General features: G+C 50.5%; 1 protein-coding gene across 3 annotated transcripts; it reads right to left on the reverse strand.

The window, feature by feature from the left end:
- Positions 1-472: 472 nt before the first annotated feature.
- Positions 473-7,601, reverse strand: DUS3L (dihydrouridine synthase 3 like; the record flags this gene model as incomplete). 3 transcript variants are annotated; one of them, XR_014591921.1, is made up of 14 exons in its annotated part: positions 473-561; positions 637-801; positions 1,055-1,183; positions 1,274-1,462; positions 1,758-1,833; positions 2,267-2,363; positions 3,071-3,181; positions 3,253-3,318; positions 3,631-3,747; positions 3,833-3,985; positions 4,823-4,864; positions 5,192-6,052; positions 6,696-7,002; positions 7,558-7,601. XR_014591921.1 is itself a non-coding variant. In XM_083880065.1 (14 exons), 14 exons carry the CDS (start codon positions 7,599-7,601, stop codon positions 729-731), a joined length of 2,229 nt encoding a protein of 742 aa, XP_083736191.1. In that variant the 3' UTR covers positions 479-728. The 3 variants fall into 3 exon arrangements, 2 of the variants coding, with proteins under 2 accessions (XP_083736191.1, XP_083736190.1); XM_083880065.1 differs by having other exon boundaries at positions 479-801; positions 5,192-5,403; positions 5,440-6,052; XM_083880064.1 differs by having other exon boundaries at positions 479-801.
- Between the last annotated feature and the right edge of the window lie 15,130 nt (positions 7,602-22,731).

A 22,731-nucleotide genomic window follows, 5' to 3' on the forward strand; every position in this document is an offset into this window, starting at 1 on the left:
GCCATGACAGCTAAGGAGGCATAGGAGGCCGCCATGACACCTATCAAGGCATAGGGCGCCGCCATGACACCTACCGAGGCATAGGGCGCCGCCATGACAGCTAAGGAGGCATAGGAGGCCGCCATGACACCTACCGAGGTAGCACCACGTCCACAGGGCTTCGTGCCGGGGAGAGATCGGGGTGATTTCGGGGGTCCCCGCGATGCCCCAGCCCTGTCCCGGCGCTGACACCTCGCTTTTGTGGCAGCAGAGTCGCTGGGGAGCTGTCCTTGCCCTGGGACATCCCTGTGGAAGTGGCCGTGATGGATGTCAGCAGCGTTCTCCCCACTCTGCTGGTGCCCCTGGGGTCCCTCAGGTGTGGGGACACTCTGAGACCCTCCAGAGCCTTCAGAATTCTTTGAGAAGCTTCTCTTTGGAGCTTGAACATCAACTCTGTGTCACTTTGGTTGTGGGGGACAGCAGAAGGGCTGGGGGGACGTTGTTGCTCCTTGTCCTGGGAGTTTGTCACTCCCAAGAACATCCCAGTGGAAAATTAGGCTTTTTTCTCACTCTGGCTGTGAACTGGAGGCAAAAATCCCCCTCACTGTTTGTCTGCCAGGATTCATGCGAGGCAGGAAGGCAAAAAAAAAAACTCACCAGCCTCTAAAAACATCAGCTTTATTCCCTGCTCCTCCTCCTCAGAGCCCATCCAGACTCCTCTGAGGCCGCGGGGCAGGGCTGGCCCAGCCCTACCTGTAGGAATTGGCCTTGTGTTTTGGCAGGAAGGTGAAGCTGGGCGGGACAGGGCCCAGGAGCAGCTCACTGGGAGAAAAAATCAATTATAGAATTAATCCAGAGATCTCAAAGCTCATCCTGTTCCATCTCTGCTCCACCTCCCACTACTCCAGGTTGTTCCAAGCTTCGTCCAGCCTGGCTTTGGACATTTCCACAGAATAAAAAACAACAAAACCAAACCCAAGGAGGGGTCAGTGTTCAGTCCCCAGCTGTCACAAGGCCCTGTGGCTTTGCCACGTCCCTTTTTTAGCAATTTAAACAAATTTTGATGCTCCATTACCTTATTTTGATCCAATCATCCACGTTTTGGCTGGCCATGAGGGTCTCCAGGTAATCCCTCCCCAGGTAATAAGGAGGCCGCTCGTTGATTTTCTGAGGTAGATGTTCCAATAATCCAACTGGAATGTACCTGGAATAAAACAAAATAAAACAGCAGTGAGGGAGTGGGGATTCATTAATTAATTATTGTTTAAAGATGCTCCTGGCTGGGCAGCATTACCTGCACAAGAAGGAGAGCCATTCCAGCAGGAATTTCCTGGTTTTCTCCACTCCCTGAGTGTCTGACCCCCAGTGCTCGAGGCCGTAGTTGGTGAAATCCTTGAGGATGTCAAACCTCTCCCTGGAGGAGATGTCCCAGTGCCTCTGCTCCTTGATTTCCGTGAAAAGCCAGGGTTTGATCAGTGCCCCTCTGCAGCCAAACAAAAAAAAAAAAAAAATGGATTGTTATTCCCATCATTGATGCTCCTGAAGATTTGAGACATTTTCCAGCATTGATTTTCCAGCCAATTCTGCTTTAAATCTCCTTTTCTATTCCAACAAGAAATTACAATTGATACAAATTTTACCAATTTTCAGAGTGGCTTCACTGAGAGGAAATTCCATGTTTTGCATTTGTTTAGGGGTTATTTTTTATTTTTTTTATTATTATTATTTTCCTCTTGAACCGCCAGAGCTCAGGAGTGAAAGGAAACACAAGCACTTGCCTTGCAATCATGATTCCAGAAACTCCCATCTGCATGGCTCGATTTGCATCTTCATAGGACAAAATATCCCCGTTTCCTGCCCGGAAAGGAGGGAGAAGCCAGAGGTCAAAGTGATCCGTGAGGACAAGTCAAAGTGAGCTAATCCAGGCATGGGATAAAAATTCAAAATGGACACAATGTCCAAGAGCCAGATGGTCCAAAGAGGCTCCTGGTTTGGATTCCCAGGGATGTTTCTGATGGATGTTCCCTTACAAGGAAAAAAAAAGGAGCTTTCTCCTCTTTTTTCTTTCCCTCTCAGCTCATTTCCCTTAAAGATTTTGTACCACAGGGGGCAAGAAAACACCTTTAAAACTCAAATTATTCGTGTCCCTTCTTTCTAGCACCACACCAACAACATCAGGAATGCTCCAACTTTTTCCCTATGCTAACCATCCTTGAGAACATGTTTTCTTTCCCATTTTTGAAGGGATTTGAAGTGACAGGAGTGGTCAAGGAAGCCCTTCACGTACCAAAGAGAGGCATGGGGCTGGCGACGCGGGCGCACTCGGCGATGTAATCCCAGTCTGCACTCCGGGTGTACCTCTGCTCCCGGGACCTCCCGTGCAGCTGTGGAGACATCCAGGGACACCTCAGTGACCAGGCAGGGAGGGACAGGGGGGATAGAGGACAGGGGGACAGCGGGATGGGGAAGGGAGGCTCGGGATTGGCATCGGGATCAACATCGGGATCAATATCGGGATCAACATCGGGATCGGCATCAGAATCGTCTTTGGGATTTATGGGTGGTGACAGAGCAGGGTGAGCAGAGCTGGGTGAGGGATCCCTCAGGATTTACCTCTGGATTTACCTCTGTGTGCTGACAGTGGGCTGAGCACAGCAGGAAGGGCTGTGCTGAAAGGCTTTTGGGGTGGTGTCTGGGTTTTTTGTGAGCGGCTCTCCCCACGGAACGCGCCGTGGGATGGAATTAATCCCCACACAAAGTGCTGATCTCACATTCCCTGCCCATGACTGGGAGAAAATTCTGCTCCCAGAGCGTTGCAGGAACCATCTGTGGTTCTCCCATCCCTGGAAGTATCCAAGGATAGGTTGGGAGCACCCTGGGATAGTGGAAAATGTCCCTGCCCATGGCATGGGGTGGGATGGGATCAGCTTTAAGGTGCCTTCCCCAACCATTTTGGCATTCCACAATCACGAAAAACACCCTCTGCACCTGAATCTTCCTCTTTTATTAGCAGAGGACACTAAAAGGCAGGGGAAGGTCATTTTCATCTGATAATTCCCCAGACACCAACCCCACACACCCGTCCCCGTACCGTGACCATGGACGCTCCCCACTCCCGGATCCTGGGGATGATTTTGTGAGCCACGTTCACCTTCTCCTGCACCCCAGTCCTGATCTTCACTGTCAGTGGGACATCCAGCACCTGCAGAGGTGGGAAGATGAGGCCAGGCCGGGCTGGGCTCCCCCAGCTCAGCTCCAGGTGCTGCCACTCACCGAGTTCATCCCGCGGACGATCTGCTCGAATTTATTGGAGCGAGTCATCAGAGCACAGCCTCCTCCCTGAGGGACAGAACAGGGACAGTCAGGACTTTCCTCACAGAGTGGAGAGTCCTTGGAGCTGCCCAGGTAAGGCTTGGAGCATCTCAAAGTTTGGAGGAAGTGGATCTTTCAACCTAAAAAAATTCCCTATTTTCCCTCCCAAATCCTGGTAGGTAGAGATGGTCATTCCCTGCTCCTTGAGCAGCTTATTCCCCTTCTCACTGAGATCTACTGCCCATAAATGGACTGGGAGCTCTGGATCAGAATGGAAAGAGCAATCAGGCAGCAGAGGATGAGGGAGAAGACAAGACAAGACAACACAGAACTCCTCACCTTCTTGTAGACCAGGTCAATGGGACACCCGACGTTGATGTCGACAAAATCCACATCGATTGTCCTGTTCAGGAGCTCTGCACACCTGGTCATGGTGTCTGGAAAGGCTCCCTCAAGCTGCCAAAGGGAAACTGAGCTCCAGAGGCAGCTTTTCCCCTGGGAAGTGAGTTATTGGTGGGTTGTGGGGTGGTAAAACACTGACCTGCACCCCGAAGATGTCCTCGGTGTGGTGGCGTTTGAGCAGAGCCCACTCGGAGGACTGGCCCTGGAGCAGGTTGGTGCACACAGCCATCTCCCCACAGGTGACATCTGCCCCAAAACGTTTGCAGATCCGTCGGAAAGGGAGGTTTCCACACTGCCAGGGACAGGGATTGTCAGGAGATCTGCTCTGTTCCAGCCTGTTGGGAGTCCAGGGCATCCCTCTGGGCGCCCTGGAAAGTCACAGACCTCGGTAGAGAGGCCTGGGACCCTAAAAAGAGGGTCTGGGGTCTGTGCAGGGGGGTCTGGGGTCTGTCCAAGGGGGTTTGAGACCCTGGCACAGAGCACAGGAAGACACAGGCTTTGATTTTGGTCCATGAGAAAAACTTCCAAGCAGGGAAGAATTACAAGTCACAAATGTGTGACAGACAGTGGTGTGGTTTATCACTGTGTAGAAAGTTTTGTAGTTTTGGGTTTTTAGAATGGAGGTGCAAAGGGACAAGACTGAGGATTTAGGGTGGAACCCTGAGTTCTTCTTGTTCTCCCTTGGCATTTTCTGCAGTGACGTGGGCACAAGGTGGTTTGAGGGGATTGGGGCAGAATGGAAATGACTCTTCTCTGGGTATGAAATTGGTATGGAATGGTAAATAATAGACACAGAATTATCTGTATAAAGGCAGAGTGACCTCCCATCACAGGACAGTCACATCGTGTCCGAGCTGCTGTGAACACCTTGGGGGACACAGAGAATTGTAAGATAAAAATTAACAAACAACCCAAGAAACCAAGAAAATCAAGACCTTGAGACTCCTCATCCTTCTCACACAGAGACACAGAATCAGACTCAAATCCTTCAGAGGGTCAGGAGGGAAAAACACTCCCTCAGACCCACAGAAACCACCAGCCCTGGAATCTTGGGTGAGAGAAACCATAAAACCCGAGACCAGCCATGCCCACAGCAAACTTTGGCACAAGGAAGGAATTATCAACCTACCGTGGTCAGTGGAGCCAGGTAGAGCTTGCCTTGGATCTCCAGCTGGAAAACAGGGATGGAGGAGCAGGTTAGCAGAGCTGTAATCACAGAATGATTTGGCTTGGAAAGGACCTTAAGGATCATCCAATTCCATGCCCTGGTCACGGGCAGTGACACCTCCCATTATCCCAGGGTGCTTCAAGCCCTGTCCAGCCTGGCCTTGGACACTTCCAGGCAGCCACAGCTGCTCTGGGAATTCTATCCCAGCCCCTCTCTGCCCTCACAGGGAAAGAATTCCTTCCACATATAAGAAATGCTCTCCAAGGGGTTTCTCCTCCACCTTTCCATGCACAGTCTCCACCATGGGATCAGGACACAAGGGACTCTCACCTTCTTCTTCTCACACGGCCGCAGCTTCGTGACATCTTCATCTGTCAGTGGGCCCAGGGTTGGGATGGAGGGAGCATCCTCAGCCCCTCGGGAGTTCTGCAGGGCCTCTGGTTTGGGACCAACATCAGTCCCATGGGAATTCTGTAGGGTCTCAGATTTGGGGGCATCCTCAGCCAGTTGGGAGTTCTGCAAGGCCTCAGGTTTAGGAGCACCTTCAGAGTTCTGCAGGGCCTCAGGTTTGGGACCACCCTCAGCCACTTGGGAATTCTGCAGGGCCTCAGTTTTGGGAACACTCTCAGCCTCTTGGGAGTTCTGCAGGGCTTCAGGTTTAGGAGCACCATCAGCTCCTTCAGAGTTCTGCAGAGCCTCAGGTTTAGGAGTACCCTCAGTCCCTTGGGAGTTCTGCAGAGCTTCAGGTTTAGGAGCATCCTCAGCCCCATGGGAATTCTGCAAGGCCTCAGGTTTGGGATCTTCTCCCTGAGCTGCAGAGCAGTTGGACACCTCCATGGACCCCCCAGAGGCTTTCCCACCCTTCCCACCACGTAACCCACGGAGAAACTCCTCGGCCTTCTGGAAGCTGAACTTCCTCTTGCGCAGCTGCTGCTGGAGCTCCTTGGAGAGGCCATTCCTCACCAGCACCTTCCCTTCCCACTGCCGGGCCAGGGGGGCGTTGACCAGGTTCTGGTGGCCGTCCCCGAGGTGGGCCTGGCCAAAACGACAGGTGACACCGTAGGGACAGCGGCCGAAGGTGTCAAAGAGGACACAGCTCCGGCCAAGGTCGGCAGGTTTGGCCGCCAGGTACTCGGACACGTCGTGGAGGAAGCGACAGCGCGGCCCGAAATGGCACAGCCCGGCACGGCCCTGGGGGTGACAGGGAGAAGAGAGAGGTGGGGATGGAGACAGGAGTGATCTGAGCACCCCAGATCCCCCAGGTGAGGGTGGGAATGGTCCCAGGGATGGACTGGACACACTTCAGGGAAGGTGAGGCTTGTGAGACTCAGCTCATCCCATCCCATCCTCTCCCAGGTGGTTTTTATGAGTTCCAAACTGGTTTAGTGCCAGATAAATCCTATCCAGTCCCACCTACAGGGACACCTTCCACTGTCCCCCACAGCCCTGGGGACAACACAAACCCAGGAGTGCTCTGAGCACCTGAGATTTCCCAGGTGAGGGTGTGAATGGCCCCAGGGATGGACTGGACACACTTCAGTGAAGTTGACACTTGTCAACCCATGTCAACCTCTCCCAGCTGGTTTTTATGGAGTTCCAGGCTGGTTTAGGGTGGAAAGGATCATAAATCCCATCCAGCCCCACCTGCAGGGACACCTTCCACTGTCCCAGGGTGCTCCAAGCCCCGTCCAGCCTGGCCTTGGGCACTGCCAGGGATCCAGGGGCAGCCCCAGCTGCTCTGGGAAATCCATCCCAGCCCCTCCCCGCCCTCCCAGGCAGGAATTCCTTCCCAAAATCCCAGCTGAGCCAGGCAGAGCAGGGCCCTGTGTCCCACCTGTGTCACCGAGGGGCACAGCCTGCTCTGCTCATAGGAGTTGGGTTTCATGCAGGGCCGGCTCTTGTTCTGCCCCCGGGCTCTCTTCTTCTCCTGCTGCTTCTCCTCCTCCTCCTCCTCTCCAGCATTTCCTTGGCTTTCCCCATCCTGGCTGAGCTCCTCTGCCTTCACCCTCTTGGCTGGGGGTTCACTGCTGAGCTGCTCCTCTTCCTCCTTCTCCTCCTTTTCCTTTTCCTTCTCCTCCTTCTCCTCCTCCTCACCCCCTGCCCGCAGGTAGGCGTGGAACTGCTCCTTGGAGGTGATGAATCTGCAGGGAAAGGGGGTGTTGGTGGAAAAGGGGGTCAGGAGGGGGTTTTCTGGTGGGGTACCGGGGGCAGGAGGGGCTGGGCATGGACTGGGGGGGTTAAGGAGAGGTTGGGAATGTCCTGGGAGGATTATGGAGGGACCAGGCATGTACTGGGGGATTATGGAGGAGTTGGGAATGTACTGGGAAAGGGATATGGAGAGACTGGGAATGTAGTGGAAGGGGATATGGAGGGGTCAGGAATATCATGGGAGGATTATGGAGGGACCAGGCACGTACTGGGAGATTATAGAGGAGTTGGGAATGTACTGGGAAATTAATAACGAGAGATCAGGAATGTACCGGGAGGTTTATGACGAGATCGAGCAGGTACTGGGGGGGGGGGGGGTCACGGAGGGGTCGCTAATATACTGGGGGAGGTACGAAAGGATTGTGCATACACCGAATAAAGTTATGAAGGACTCGAGCCCGTTCTGAGGGGGCTATAGAGGGGTCAGACACATCCCGGGAGGGTTCAGCAGGGGCCGGGCAGCACCGAGGCCCCGATCCCGCACTCACCGGGCTCGAACCGGCGCCACGCCGGGCGCCACCGCCGCCGCCATGCTGCCGCGCGCCGCGATGACGTCAGCGGCGGGGCGGAGGCTACGTCACCATGCGCGCGCGCGGCGGGCGCTATAAAAGGGGCGGGGCGGGAGCGCGGCTCCCTCAGAACGGCCGGAGCGGCGGCCGAGCGTTTTTTGTTGTTTTATGAGGTTTTACACTCTCCGTGGCCGGTTAAACACAGCCTCTCATGGGTGTCAGGGTTGCCCAAACAAGGAAAGAAGGCCGTTGTGCAGCCCTTTTACCAGAGAGAGGTGTCATCCCCTTGTGGTAGCTCCTTAAGGCTTCTCTGAGGGGACACCGCAGTGTGAGGGGGTCACAGGCCTGGCCCATGAGGGTGGGCAAGGCTGGAAGGACCCCTGAGATCACCGAGTTTAATTTAATGACTGAAACAGACACACACAGTGCCACTTCGTCATAATTTCCCTGGTTTTGGGGGTTTCTGGCTCTCCTCACAGCTCTCAGAGAGGATGAGGAGAGGAGATGAGAGAGGATGGAGCTCTACAGAGATGTGGGATACTTATATGGTTTTTTTTTAAATATAATTTTAAGCAGTAAATGTGCTTAAAATCTACACAATGCAGACACCTGAGTGTGAGGGGGGTCCTGAGGGTGGACATGGCTGGAAGGATCCCTGAGATCACTGAATTCAATTTAATAACTGAAAAACATATCAAACAGACACACACAGTGCCACTATGTCTTTCCTTCATAATTTCCCTGTTTTGGGGAGTTTCTGACTCTCCTCACAGCTCTCAGGGGAGAAGATGGAGCTCTACAGAGATGTGGGATACTTAATATGGGGTTTTTTTTGTATTTTTAATCAATAAATGCAAGGACTGTCTGCACAATACTGAAGGGATGAACCAACTCTTGTTCATGAGCTGCCTGGAGTGTTCAATCTCCCCTTGCCTTTGCTCCGTGGGTGGGAATTCGGGCTGAAAACCAAATAAACACATCAAACACGGCACATTTGACCTTTCTTCCCCTCCCCTGTAGCTTCCCTGGTTTTGTGCCACTTTTTACACCTTCTCCTGGTCCTCAACCCCTCCGTGAGCCTCCGAGCCTGACGTGTGTGAGCAGAGAGATGCTGCAGTGAGGGGGCTGATGTCTCATGGGTGACGTGTTTTGGAGCCCTCCTGGATGACGTTTCCTTTCCAGCTCCGTCATCTCCACAGCCCCTTTTTGACTCACACTTGGCCTGGGGTGAGAAAAGGCTTCAAAATCCAAGTAAAGCAAGATCTGGGTTCCATCTTTCCCATCCCACGCCCTGCAGTGAATCCAAAGAGTTTTTTTTTTTATCTGGGTTAAAATTGTCAATGAGGTCCAGCCCTACTCCTTGGGGGTACCAGTGAGGAGACAGCTTAATTCATGTTTTTTTTTCCAAATTTAGGAGCTGCTGGAACCTCTGGAAGGTTCTGGTGGCGTTGTGGGATTACCACGGCGTTGAGATTGTTTATGGGCACTGCAGAGTTGTGTGTGTGGAGGTAAAAACACACAAAATCTGGTGTTTTTCCTCTTTCAGCTCGTTTTTTTCCAGAATTCCATCAGAAATGGCTTTTGGGCAGAGCTGGGAGCCCCGTGGGTGCTCCTGCTGCTGCCAAGGATGGGCAGGTTGCACTACAAGGGGAAGAGCTTTGGGCTGATTGGGTGTTAATTAGTTCTGGAGTGATATATGAGGAATGCAAAATACTATTTTAAGCTTCAGCTTGGCTGGGAAGGGGGAAGGAAGGAAGAAAGGAAGGAAACGAGGCTCTGGGGATTAATGAAATGATTTCACTGCTGTTTTTTGTGGGGCAATAAGCCTGAAGTCAGAGCGCTTTGGGCTGGCTGCACCCGGCTGAGGTCAGAATTCCGCATCTAATCCCTGCTCGGGGCTCTGGCTCGGCAGCTTTACGAGGCTGAGCCTTGGATGAGCTTCCCAACAAAGCCTTTCCCAAGCTGGACAGGGCTTGGAGCAAACCTGGTCTAGTGGATGATGTCCTTGTCCATTCAGGGCTGGGACTGGATGAGCTTTGAAGTCTTTTCCAACCCAAACCATTCCACGACTCTCTGCTGAGTTTGGAGAGGTTCTAGCTCTTGTCTCCTTCATCTTTTCACCCCTTCAAGGTCATGCTGGGGTTGGAAGAGGAGCCAGGGGAACGAGGAGCTGGATAAATGTGGTTTGCTTGGAGCAAACCTGGTCTAGTGGATGATGTCCTTGTCCATTCAGGGCTGGGACTGGATGAGCTTTGAAGTCTCTTCCAACCCAAATCATTCCATGACACTCCGCTCAGTTTAGAGAGGTGCTGGCTCTTGTCTCCTTCATCTTTTCACCCCTTCAAGGTCATGCTGGGGTTGGAAGAGGAGCCAGGGAAAGAGGAGCTGGATAAATGTGGGGTGAATACGGATCTTGGAAGGCCAAGAGCCGTCACTCCCACATCCTCCAGCAGCACTAAAGCAGCTCCAGAGAAAACCAATACCCACGAACTCACTGGGAAAGGCCAAGGCAGGAAAAAAAGGAAAGGTTGATTACAGGAAAGTGGGATATAGATACAGGGAGAGCTAAAGTCAGGAAAAGTTCAGCTCCTTCAAAAGGTCCAAGTTAAACACGTATTAATGAACCTGCCCCTTCCACAGGCTCCCACACAAAAGTCGGATGTGTCGAGCCCCGGGGTCTGGCTGCCACGCCAGGAATTAGCCAAAAAATGAGGCTCTGCAGCAGCCCCAAGAGCAGCTGCCATGGGGAGAGAGAGATTTGGGCTGCTCACACTCATCTGGAGCTGTGCTGGATGTTGTGACAAGCTCTGCTGGTTCCAGGGGGGGTGAACGTCCCAGCTGTGGGGTCGGGTGTGTGGGAAGGTGGCTGGAGCTGGGAGGGAACCTCCGGGTCCTGTCTTGTGCTCAAACCAAATCCATTCCTCATGCCTCAGTCCCCCCCTTTTATCCTCTCTGGTTTCAGCAGCACAGCTTCCAGCCTTCTGCAAAGGAAGGCTATTCCCAGTGCTCATAAATCTCCTATCAGGAAGCTGTTTCCAAGATTAAAGCTTTAAACGTTTCCCCTCTCTGGTTTCACGTCCCAGCTCCCAATTCCCTCCCTGCTGTAATCACCAGCTCCATCCCCTCCATCTGGACACACCGGGGTCTCTCTGTGCCTCACACCAAGCTCTGTCTGCTCCAAAAAAACCTGTGCTGGGACAATTTGGGATTTGCTGGGATGGGAACGGCCACTCCAGGCTTTGTGTCACGGAATTTTGGAAAAGCTCCTCCTGCTGCAGGTCCCTCCTGGCTGCTTTAAGAGCTGACTTAGCACTTGGAGGAGTTAAAGGTCATTATCTGGGCAAGGCTGGTGGATTTGGGATGAGCTCTCAGCAGGCTGGAGCTCGGGGCCTGTTGTGGGTATCGGATCACCGGCACCCGGAGCTGGGATAATTATCCTTGGTGATGAGGTTGGGATAATTATCCGTGGTGATGAGGCCTTGGATTGGTGTGTGGGCAGGGAAAAGCACAGAACAGGGAAAGGCACAGAACAGGGAAAGGCACAGAACAGGGAAAGGCACAGAGCAGGGAAAGAAATGGAGCAAGGAAAGGCACAGGACATCTGGGCTCACGTGGGAGTGCCGGGAGCGCTGTGGGATCCCGGGGGCTCTTGGCTCGTGGCACTCAGCCCTTTGTTGGGAAAGCTTGGAGGAGACCCCAAACCTTTTCATCAGACCCTAAAATTAGAGGCAACCCAAGGCCCCAGTCCTGGGAGAGGCGGATTCCTTGGCAGAGGCTGCAGTGCTGATGGAAGAGGCAGGATGTGGCTTTTTCCCTGGGCATGGGAGCGGGAGGGAAGGTCCCAATTCTCCATTCTGGTGGCTCTGGGGGGCATCTCTCACCAGCTTTTGTCCTTCTCAGCCTTCATCACCCTCAACTTTGCTGTTCCCAGGGTTGTTTTGGGGCGGTTCCATGGGAGACTCCCAAAAAGAACATTCTCTTGTGGCCTTTGCTGTCACCTGAGGTCACCCTGTTCCCTAATCCCTCATGGCTCAACCTGCTGGGAATTAGGAGAGTTGAGGATCTGGGCAGGAAAGGTGCTTTCCTTCAACCCTTTCTCTGGCCTCTTCTAATGCCTTGCTGTGCCACCAAGATAAAAATCTTGGTGTGCGTTTTTTAATTTTTATTTTTTAGGCTAGAAAGCGGTGCTGAAGTTTCCTCCTGACATTTAACTCAGTCAGTCAGTGACAAACCGAATAAACATTCCTGTTTCGCTGGGACAAAGGCTCCAAGATCCTGCTGGGACTAAAAAAAATGTTTCATCATTTCCGAAGTAAAACGTTTCAGTGTTTAAAAAAAAAAAAAAAAAAAAAAAAAAAGTAAAATAAGAACAACAACTAAAAATGACACGTTTCAATGTTTTTCTAATTATTTTCTCCATTTTTGGCTGGAGCTGTTTGTCAAATCTGGCCTGGCTTCCCAAGTAGCTTTGGAACCTTCCAAAACTGCTATTTGGGGCATTTTTTTTTTCCCTGTTATTGATGGATAAGTTTGATCCCTGTGTTCCTGTTCATTCCAGGTGTTTTCTGGGGTGACTTACAGGTGGATGGAGCCTCAGTGTCACCCTTTTGGTGCCACCTTCCACCATCCCAGGTGGCTCCAGCCTGGCTTTGGGCACTTCCAGGGATCCAGGGGCAGCCAAAGCTGCTCTGGGAATTCCATCCCAGCCTGTCCCCACCCTCAGAGGGAGGAATTCCTCCCCAATATCCCAACCCTGCCCTCTGCAGTGGGAAACCATTCCCTGTGTCCTCCATCCCATGTCCAAAGTCTCTCTCTGTGACTCTTGTGGCTCCTTCAGGCGCTGGAAAGTCACAATTAGGTGATTCTGGAGCTTTTCCAGGCTGGACAATCACAATTTTCCCAGCCTTTCCTCCCATCCCTCTGCTCATCCTGGTGCCTCCTCTCCACTCTCTCCACGTCCTTCCTGTGCTGAGGCAGCTCTGCAGGTGAGGCCTCACCTGAGCAGAATCACAAGAAATAAACCTCCCCACATTTTAATTTAGCTCTGGAATAAAAAAAAAACCAAAACAACAACAACAACAAAAAACCACTGGGTTATTTTTATCCAGAGCTCTCCCTACCGCTGGATTTTTGCAGACTAAGGGTAGATGTCTTTTTTTCTTCCTCCTCCTGACTAAGAGGTGAAGGGGACTGATGCAATGTCATCCAAACTTGGAGCAGCCCGTGCTGCAGCAGCTGAGGAGGTTTTGCAAAACCAGAACCATCCCCAGTATTTTTTTTTTTTTCCTGGATGAAGCCGGGCCAGTTTTCCATCCTGTCTTTGTTCTGGAAGACTCACCCTTGCCTTAAAAATGGATCTTGAAGATTTGCCTTGAGTGAGAGAGACACTCCTGGAGCTGTGACCTTGCTGGTGGAGGGGAGGTGCCTCCTTTTCCTTAGGGATTCATATCCAGGTGGTTTAATTTGTGTCCAGTGTGGCTGTGCCACTGCAGGCTGCCTCAGGGGACTGTGCTGTGCACTGACCTGCATTCAGCAGCTCTGCAGAGCATCAGCTCGGCCAGGATCTGTTCACTTGGAGCCTCAATCAACCCTCTCCTGGCAAAAAAGGCAGCTGTCCCTGTCCTGTGGACATGATTCCGTGCACATCAGTGGGAAGGGAGGCTGTTGGGAAAGACGAGACAGGAAGGACTTATGAATACGACTGCATGGCAAGAAATACTGCAGATGTAAAACCTGAGTGAAATAGGAATGAAAGCCAGTTTGGAGATGTGATTGTGGCAGGCAGGAAGACGAGGATGAGCTGAAGACAGGAAAACAAAAAGACAAGAATGTTGCCTTTCCACCGTGGCAAAGACATCCAGGAACAAGGGCATAAGAAAGGAGTCTATAGAGTTTAGAATATAAAATGACATGGTGATGTAGCAGTTCTCACAGGCTGCAGGCAAAGTCTGTAGGTTTTGTATCTCACGCCGGCTGGTCAATGTGAATTAGAATATTCAACAGAAAAAAGGATATATTGGATTGTCACAAGAGGATCGCCCTCTTCTCCTCTCTTGTCCTCTTATCCTCTCTTGTCCTCTCCTCCCTGCTCTTGTCCTCTCCTCTTCCCTCACCTCTCTTGGCCCATCCCCTCTCCTCTCTCTCACCTCACTTGCTCCTGTTTTCTCCCCACGTTTTTCCCCTGCTCCTGCCCCGTTTTTCCCCCTGAGCTCTCTTCTCTCTCTCTCTCCCCATTCTCTCTTTAGGGCTTTGCTCCAGCCCAGGCTGGTGGCTGAAGGCAAAGCCCTCTTTACCCACCACCCTTGGAATAATAAACCCCCGTGTTTCTAGAACATCTCAGCTCTGCAGAGTTCCTTGTCCCTGCCATCCACAAAAAAAAAAAAAATCCCTACAGGAGGCAAGGAAATGGGAGGTGGAAAATCCACCCTGGAAAATCATGTTTGGAGGGGATGGGAAGGTGTCGCTTGGCACAAGGGAGGGATTGACCCAGCTCAGGTTTGTCAGCCCTGATAAAGATCCTGTGGGATCTTTAGGGTGTTAATCAAGGAACCAGGGTGTTAATTGAGGATCTTTAGGCAGGACAAGCTGTCCCCTCACACAGCTCTGGCAGCTCTGCTGGGGCTCTCGGAGGGTGAAGGAGCAGCTTTTTCCAAGCAGACCTTGGCTGTGGGAAGTGCAGGGGAAGCAAAGAGGCTTTGGCTGAGCCTCCAGAGCCTGGATGTGAGGACTCTGTGTCCTGGAGGGGAGTGAGGAGGCTGCAGTGATGCTGTCACTCCCTTTCCTCAGCTGGAAAACTCCTTCCCCCAGTCATTTCTCCCCCTCTGTCCCCAGATCCCTTCTCAGCAGGGTCTAATTAATGCACTTGCTCTCCAGGCTGGCTTAACTCTGACATGAGATTACATCTCTGTGTGTGTGTGGGTACACGAGCTCCCTCCCCCTGCTGAATCCCAGCTCAGCCCGGCAGCCTCTGACAGAAGAGGAAATGTCTCAATCCCCCTGAATTCCTCCAGAATTCATGGGGATGCTGATTTGATTGAGGGCTCAGAGTTTTGTCCCCTCTGAGGGGGTTCTTGGAAGGAATTAGGATGTGGGAGCTGTAGGTCATCATCCTGTAGTGGTTTTTTTAAATTTATTTAAGACTAGAGGACAGATTCCACATCCCAAATTTTCCTGCCACTCCAGGCCTTTGTCCAATGTCTATTTTCATGGTTTTTTTTGTCGTTCCCTTCAGGTGCTGGAAGGCCACAATGAGGTCACTCATCCTAGAATTTCTCCAGGCTGAGCAATCCCAACTCTCCCACCTTTCCCTTGTCCCAGAGGTGCTCCATCCCTCTAAATCCTCTTCTGGACTCGCTCCAACACGTCCCTGTCCCCAAAAAACACCCTAAACTGGGTCAGGGAAGGGCAGCCAGAGCCGTCTGTGCTCCTTTTCATCTGCAGGGATGGCAACAGAGCCCTGCCAGAGCTCCAGGAGCCTTTGGACAACACTCCAGGCACAGGGGGGGATTATTGGGGTCTGTGCTGGACTCTGATCCCTGTGGATCCTTTCCCACTCAGGATATTCCCTGATGGATCCATGCAGGGCTGCAAAACTGCTGCTCCACGGAACCTAAATAAAAAAAGGTGACAGCTTTCCCAAAAGCTTTTATTTCAGGACTGGGATGCCTTTTCCTGCTTAAATCCTGGTCTCGATGCCTTTTCCTGCTCAAATCCTGGTCTTGATGCTTTTTCCTGCTTAAATCTTGGTCTTGATGCCTTTTCCTGCTTAAATTCTGGTCTTGATGCCTTTTCCTGCTTAAATTCTGGTCTTGACACCTTTTCCTGCTCAAATCCTGGTCCCGATGCCTTTTCCTGCCTAAATCCTGGTCTTGATGCCTTTTCCTGCTTAAATCCTGGTCTCGATACTTTTTCCTGCTTAAATTCTGGTCTTGGTGCCTTTTCCTGCTTAAATTCTGGTCTCGATACTTTTTCCTGATTAAATTCTGGTCTTGATGCCTTTTCCTGCTCAAATCCTGCTCTAACCATGATTGAACAGCCTGACCCTGTTTTCCACCCCACAAAAATCTCCCTGTTTTTTCTCCTTTTCCCTTCCCCAGAGTTTTCTGCACCAAGACACAACTCAGAGAGTTTCTCCCTCCAGCTGCAGCATCTTCTGCAGATCATCAATATTCATTGTACTCCATCATCATCAGCAGAGCCTCTGGAAAGAGCTCTGAGAATCCAGAAAAATCCTTTCCTGTGGGGTCAGGGAGGCCAGTGCTTTGCCACGAGAGGGGGGTATGAGCCCGCAGAGGGCAGGCACTGCCTGCTGGGGTGGCTCAGGGTGCCAAAAATCCATCCCCATTTCCCAGGGATGCCTCAGGAGCTCACCTGGGCAAGGGAGGAGCTCAACCCACAGAGAATTTGCTCCTGGATAAACTAAAACAGCTTTATTTATTTATTTAAAACAGATTTATTGCAGTCCTGGCTGCAATCTGGGCAGGGAATGTTGAGCACACACTTCCCTCCACACTCCTCTGCAGTTAAAAAACATAATTTTCTTTGATCTCTCTGTGTTTTCTGCGTGTCTCTGTGTTTTTTCTGCCCTGGATTATTCTCCCCTTTGCATTGATGCAACAGTTTGTGATTGCAGAAAACCGGTTTGAGGAGCTGATCTGGCTCATCTTAATTTTATTTTTTTTTTTTCACCCCCCCTTTTTCCAGGTCAGGAACATTTCTTTCCCAGGTGTTGCTTGAGCTTGTTGTGTCCCGGGGTCTGAGCAAAGCCTGTCTTGTAAATGATCCCAGAAATTCTCTTTTCCTTTGCTGTGACATCAAAAAACCCACTTTTCTCCTGCTGGGTGATCAAGGCAGAGCCTTGTACAGAAAATTTGGAGAAATTATTTGATTTCAGCTTGAATTCAGGCTGGGAATGGAGAGATCAGGGGTTTTTTTCTGCTTTATGTGTTTTCTCAGTTGATTTCTTCCATTATTTTGCAGCCCATGTGCAAAGACTGAAATGCTCAAGGAAAGGTTTGGATGTTCCAATATTCCCTGATGTGGAATATTCCCTCCCACATCAGAGAAGGAAATACAGAAAAGCAAAACTTCATCTTATTATTTTTTTACAGGGGAAAAAATCTTTAACATTCACTGGACTTTAAAATTTTGAATTTAGTTTTGTGATTGAAACCTGTTATGTGTAAACCAAATTATTTTTTATCCAATTTACAGCAAGGCTGACTCCAAGGAAGGGACTATCCATGGGCTCCAAATCCAGTTCTCCTTCATTTTGTGTCTTTTTCCTCTGGATTTGAAACCTTGGGAACAGGTTTTGCCTCTGTGGAGTCAGACCACTCACATGCTGTGCTGTTGCAGCATTTTTTTATTTTATTTTATTTTTTTTTTTTTCACTCGAATTCTTGTGTGAAATCTCCTCTCTGGTCTGGCTGCTGCAGGGAGATTAGGAATAATCCCCAGTCCCCATCCATCAAAATTAATTAGGGCCATTTCCTAACGAGCCTTTGGGCACCTTGTCATCACTTCCAGGAGGGAGAATCACCAACAAACCTCCTGCCAGGGCTCCAGGGTGGGCTGGAAAACCCTGACAAACATCAGGAATCAAAAAAAAAAAAAAAAAAATCTGCTCAAAAAGCAGAAAATCCTCTAGATTTATGAGGAAACCAGGTACCCACTGATAATTTGCTCCCTGCTCTGTTTTCCTGCCTCTGGGAGATCCTGGGCAGTTCTTCCCGTGTTTTTTTTTCCTCTGAAGTGGCCGTGGTTTATTTTTTCCTGAAGAAAAGGCTTTGTTTTTTAGGAGATGTCCATTGAAATAGAATCTGAATCCGCTCCAGGGAGGGTGTTGGTTGGATGAGTGTCTAGATTTATTTGTTTTATTGGTATTTGTTAGTTTTTACGTTGTGGGTGCATCCCTTAGGTCCCATCCCAAGGAAAACATGGAGGGGAGGGGGTTAAGCTAAAGCAACTGTCTTTTGAAATGTCCATTAATCTCCATTTAGACGAGGGAAGTTTTTTCCAGAGGTCACAATCAAAATGTGTCCCAGTTATCCTGGTCAGTTGTTCCTCACTCTCTGACAAAATATCCTGGATTTTACTTTTTCCTGTGATTTGAGGTTTCCTGGGTTGGTTTGGGGTTTTATTTGAGAGATCTGGGGAAGCCAGTGATGACCTGGGCTGATCCCACAGCAGGAAAAGGGGGAAATTCTGCCTTTTTCAGGTGAGATCCCACCTGCAGAGCTGCCTCCAGCTCTGCCCCAACACCAGCAGCACCTGGAGCTGCTGGAGAGAGCCCAGAGGAGCCCCTGGAGCCCCTCTGGAGACACCCAGGGGTGCTCACCTGGAGAGGAGAAGCTCCAGGGAGAGCTCAGAGCACCTAAAGGGGCTCCAGGGTGAGCTCAGAGCACCTAAAGGAGCTCCAGGGTGAGCTCAGAGCACCTAAAGGGGCTCCAGGAGAGCTCAGAGCACCTAAAGGGGCTCCAGGGAGAGCTCAGAGCACCTAAAGGGGCTCCAGGGTGAGCTCAGAGCACCTAAAGGGGCTCCAGGGAGAGCTCAGAGCACCTAAAGGGGCTCCAGGAGAGCTGGAGAGGGATTTGGGATGAGGGATGGAGGGACAGGACACAGGGAATGGTTCTCACTGACAGAGAACAGGGACAGCCACTGGTCACACTGGTTTATTCTGTGCTTGGATTGATTTGAGCACTTTGTCCCACCCCTGTCCTCAAACAGCCCCTCAATGGTGGCAAATGATCCAAAATGTCCTGGTGCTCCAGGTATTGCTTTTACTTTATTTTATTTTATTTTATTTTATTTTATTTTATTTTATTTTATTTTTATTTTTATTTTATTTTATTTTTATTTTTTATTTTAATTTTTTTTTATTTTTATTTTTATTTTTTATTTTATTTTATTTTATTTTATTTTTATTTTATTTTAATTTTAGTGAGCCTGACCTCCCTCCTTGGCTTTGCTGTGCTGGAACTCTGGCTGGCAGAGCCCTAATTACCAAGGGCTGGGATTTGTAATTCCTGGCACAGAAAACAGCATTAATGGATTTGTTCAGTTCCATTTTATCAGCCTTTCCAGCCTGCCTCTTATCTCATTACTTCGGGGAGGGCTGAGATGGGGGATTAAGGGACGTGCAGGGCTGATAAAAAGGGAGCTGGAAAGGCAAGAGCTGGGGTGGATCAATACAGATCCATCAGGGATGAGTGATGGGATGGAGCCCGGCCTGGGGGGAAGGAGGCTGCCCTGGAATGGAGCTCAGGGACACAGGAATGTGTCCTGGAACCTGTTGGGCTGAAGTGGAGCACACACGGAGCCATCTGACACTCCAAACACTTGTTCTGACTCAGCTTCTTTACCCTGATGCCGATGAATATCTCGTCTGGATGAAACTTTCCCAGGCTTCCCAAAGTGTCTCTGCATCCAAAAGATGCTCTCCCTTTCCCTGAGGGGAGCTGGGATGTGTGGGATGTGCTGGTCACTGTCTGAGAGCTCAGGATGGAGCTGCAGGAAAGAGGGGAATGAGCTGCTGGTGTTTGGTTTGGGAATCACGATGCAAAGTCTGGAAAGTTCTCCAAGCCCTGTAACGCCCGAGGTTCCCAAGGGAGTGGAGAACAGGTTTGTGGGAGCAGGTTTGTCTGCACCTGGAGCAATCCCAGGGCAGTGACCTTTTCCCTGGATGCTGCCAACCCCTGCTGCATCCTCCTTTTATTTTATTTTATTGATCCTCGTGGGCAGAAGGGGAGGATGTGCTCAGGGGTGACCTCCTTGTCATCCTGGGGGTGAGGAGAAAATGTCCCTGTTGGGCACAGAACCATCCACTGACACTTGCTGTGTGTCGTGGTTTGAAAGAAAAACAAGTGAGAGGCTCCAAGTCAGAAATACAATTTATAAGAAGAAAGGGAAAAAGGTAAAATAAAATAAAATCAATGCAATAACACAAAGGAGCAGTGACAGAGTCAGAACACACCCTGAGCAGGGTGGTGGGAGCAGTCCAGGTGAGGGGCTCTTCCTGAAGCAGTGATCCCACAGAAAGGTCTGGGAGCTCTGCTCCTCTGGGAATCCAGTGGCTCAGGGCTGCTTGTCCTGTCCCAAATCCCAGATTCTCTCCAGGTGGGAATGCTTGGCTCCTCCCCCTGGGCATTGGGAGCATCTCCCAATGGGATGAGGAGTCGTGCAGTGGCTCCTTGATGGCCCATTAAACAGAGAGAGCTCCTGGAGGGAGTTCCCTGTGAGTCCTGGGCAAGGCATTGATGGGCCATGAGCAGAAGAGCCCAAAGGAGGGGCCTGGGAAAACACTGCCCCACCTGGTTCCAACAGCTCATGGGGATGGGGATGGGATAAATACTGTGTGCACATCCTACACTAAACCCAGGACGCTTTCAAATCCCCAAAACTCATGGAGATGGTGATGTAATAAATTCTTTGTGCACATCCCACACCACAACCCAGGACACTTTCAAAACTCCTGGAGATGGTGATAAAATAAATACTTTGTGCACATCCTACACCACAACCCAGGACACTGTGGTTTTGGGGATTTCCTTGCAGCAGATTGGGCATGGCACAGGCATTGACACAAAATTGGTTCATCCTCCAGAGCAGGAGGGTCTTTCCCTTGCAGGGCTGCTCCTTGTCTTGCTTTGCCTGGACTCCTGGGGCGAGGGAATTTCCTTCCAGCCTGCTGGGATGAGCCTGGTGAGGGCTCTGCTGCGTGTGGACACTGAGTAATTTCATGAGACAACTGCTCAGAGGTGATCTCCTTGTCTTGCTGGGGATGAGGAGAAAGTGTCCCTGTTGATTTTGGGAATTGACCCTGGTGAGGGCCCTGCTGTGTGTGGACACTGAGTAATTTCATGTGGCTGCTCTCTCTTCCAGCCAACAGTGAAGATGCAGCTTCTCCAAGTTGGCTCCTTGGTCCCGGTTTTCCTTTAATCCAGTTCTTCCCCTTCTGCCTGGCAGCTCTGCAGAGCACCCAGGACTCTCCTGGGGATCCCTCTTTCCTGACACCCCCTCTGCCATCCTTCACTCATTTTCTCAGGCTTCTCCTTCCCAGTAAAAACCCTGGAAGAATTTTCTCTTCACCTGGCACCGGGCACAGATCTCCCTGCTCATTCTCTCTCTCTTCACTTCTGTCTTTCCCTCCCCCTAATTCCCTCCTTTAATTTGCCTTTGCTTATTTTGAATACAAAGCTCCTCCATCGCAGTGTTTACAGTTCATAAAGCCTTGGGCCCATTGCTTATTCTCCTTCTCATATCCCTGCTTAGCTGCCTTGGCTCCCTGTGCCCTTTCCCTGCTTCCAGAGTATCCAGGATGAATCACAGTCCCTGTCCCCAGCTGGCTGCCTGCACAGTTCCCATATCCCAGGAATCCTGTTCCCAGACACTGCAGTGCCTCAGTCTCAAATCTTTCTCCTTTTTTCTCATCCCTTCCAAATTCTTTTCCCTGGAGTCAGCTCCTCTCATGAGCCTCCCAAGCTTGATGTTGTCCTTGTCACCTGCAAAATTCCCAGGATATTCCTGCTGTGGGCAATTCCAGAGTGTCCCCACCTGCTCTGGGAGCTCTGGCCGGCACTTCCTGGGTTTTTATCTCCCTGGCACTGAGCAAATGCCATCAGCTTGATTCAGGTCCACTTCTCCCATATCAGCCTCGGTCACGGTTTCCCTTTGGTTCTTCCTAAAATAGGTTTAAAGCACAAATGCCCCGATTCCCATCTCGCCAGGGGCGTGGTGAGGAGCAACAAGTGCTGGCTGCATCCCAGCTCTGTTCCCCTCCAGGAGCTCCTGGACCAGGGTGGGGCTTGGGATAGAATTTTCTTTTGGTTGGTTTTTTTTTTTAACTGAGCTGAATTTTTCGAGTCGCGTTTTAAGCCCCAGCAAGAGAAGCGATGACGATGTTTGTGTGTCAGCAGGGACTGAAAAAGTTGGGACAGAAAGAGTGAGCAGAAAACAAGGGGGATGAGGATGTGGGAAGTTTTGGGCTGAGAAAATTTTGTAGGAATATTCCACACAGGAGGATATTGGAACATCCAAGCCTTTCCTTGAGCATTTCAGTCTTTGCACATGGGCTGCAAAATAATGAAAGAAATCAACAGAGAGAAACACATAAAGCAGAAAAAAACTCCAGGTCTCTCCATTCCCAGTCTGAGTTTGAGCTGAAATACAACAATTTTTCCAAGTTTTCTGTACGAGGATCTGCCTTGATGACCCAGCAGGAGAAATGTGGGTTTTTTGATGTCACAGCAAAGGAAAAGAGAATTTCTGGGATCATTTACAGCCAGGCTTTGCTCAGAGCCCAGGAGAGGTGCTGTGGGGACAGACCCAGAGCTCTGGATGAGAACAGCTCTGCCCCTGAGCCGAGTGTGGGCAGGGTGAGCTCAGACCCTCTGGAGAGGAACAACACCCAGAGTTTCATTTTCCTGAGCTGGAATTTTCTCACCGCACTCTGGAATTTTCTCATGGGCACTTTTCCTGCCCGTGGCTCAGTCCTCCTCCTCCTCCTCCTCTTGTTCCCCTTCCCCAGGCAAAGCAATCTGAACTGAAATAATTCTGCAGATGGAGCACAGGACTCTGCACCACTCAAAGTCATTCCAATGGGATCCTGGAGCTCCACATTTGCCTGTGGTGTTCACCAGTTGGAAATATTCCCAAAGACATCACAGCCCATTCTCTGCCCCCAGTGCCCTCCCCTGCAAGGGAACAGCTCTGTCCCTTCTCCTGTCCCTTCTCCTGTCCCTTCTCCTGTCCTCCAGAGCCACCAAATCCAGTGTTGGGACTTTAAGACATTTTACAAGACGTTTTAAAACATTATTTATTGCTGCAGTCTCGTTGAAGGGTGAGAACATCCTCACTGCACACCCAAAGCCTGTGGTCAGTGGTTTCCAGATCGCAGGTTAAAGGTCTCTAAAAGGTTAATTAGCCACTAAATTACTGCCACAAAGAGTGTTTTTACTTTCACACCAATCCCCTAATTAATTTGTCTTTTATTTCTCTGCTGCAGTGGAGATTCTCTTGACCATTTAATGACACAAAACTTCCATTGCTGCACCTTAAAACTTCTTATTACCTTTATAACTATTTCTATACCTTAAACTCTAAAACTTTCCATTATTTTAACTTAAGATGTTTCTACCTCAACTACAAACTCAT

The sequence above is a fragment of the Zosterops lateralis genome (assembly GCF_965231275.1).
Source record: "Zosterops lateralis genome assembly, chromosome: 29".
Classification (NCBI taxonomy): Eukaryota; Metazoa; Chordata; class Aves; order Passeriformes; family Zosteropidae; genus Zosterops; species Zosterops lateralis.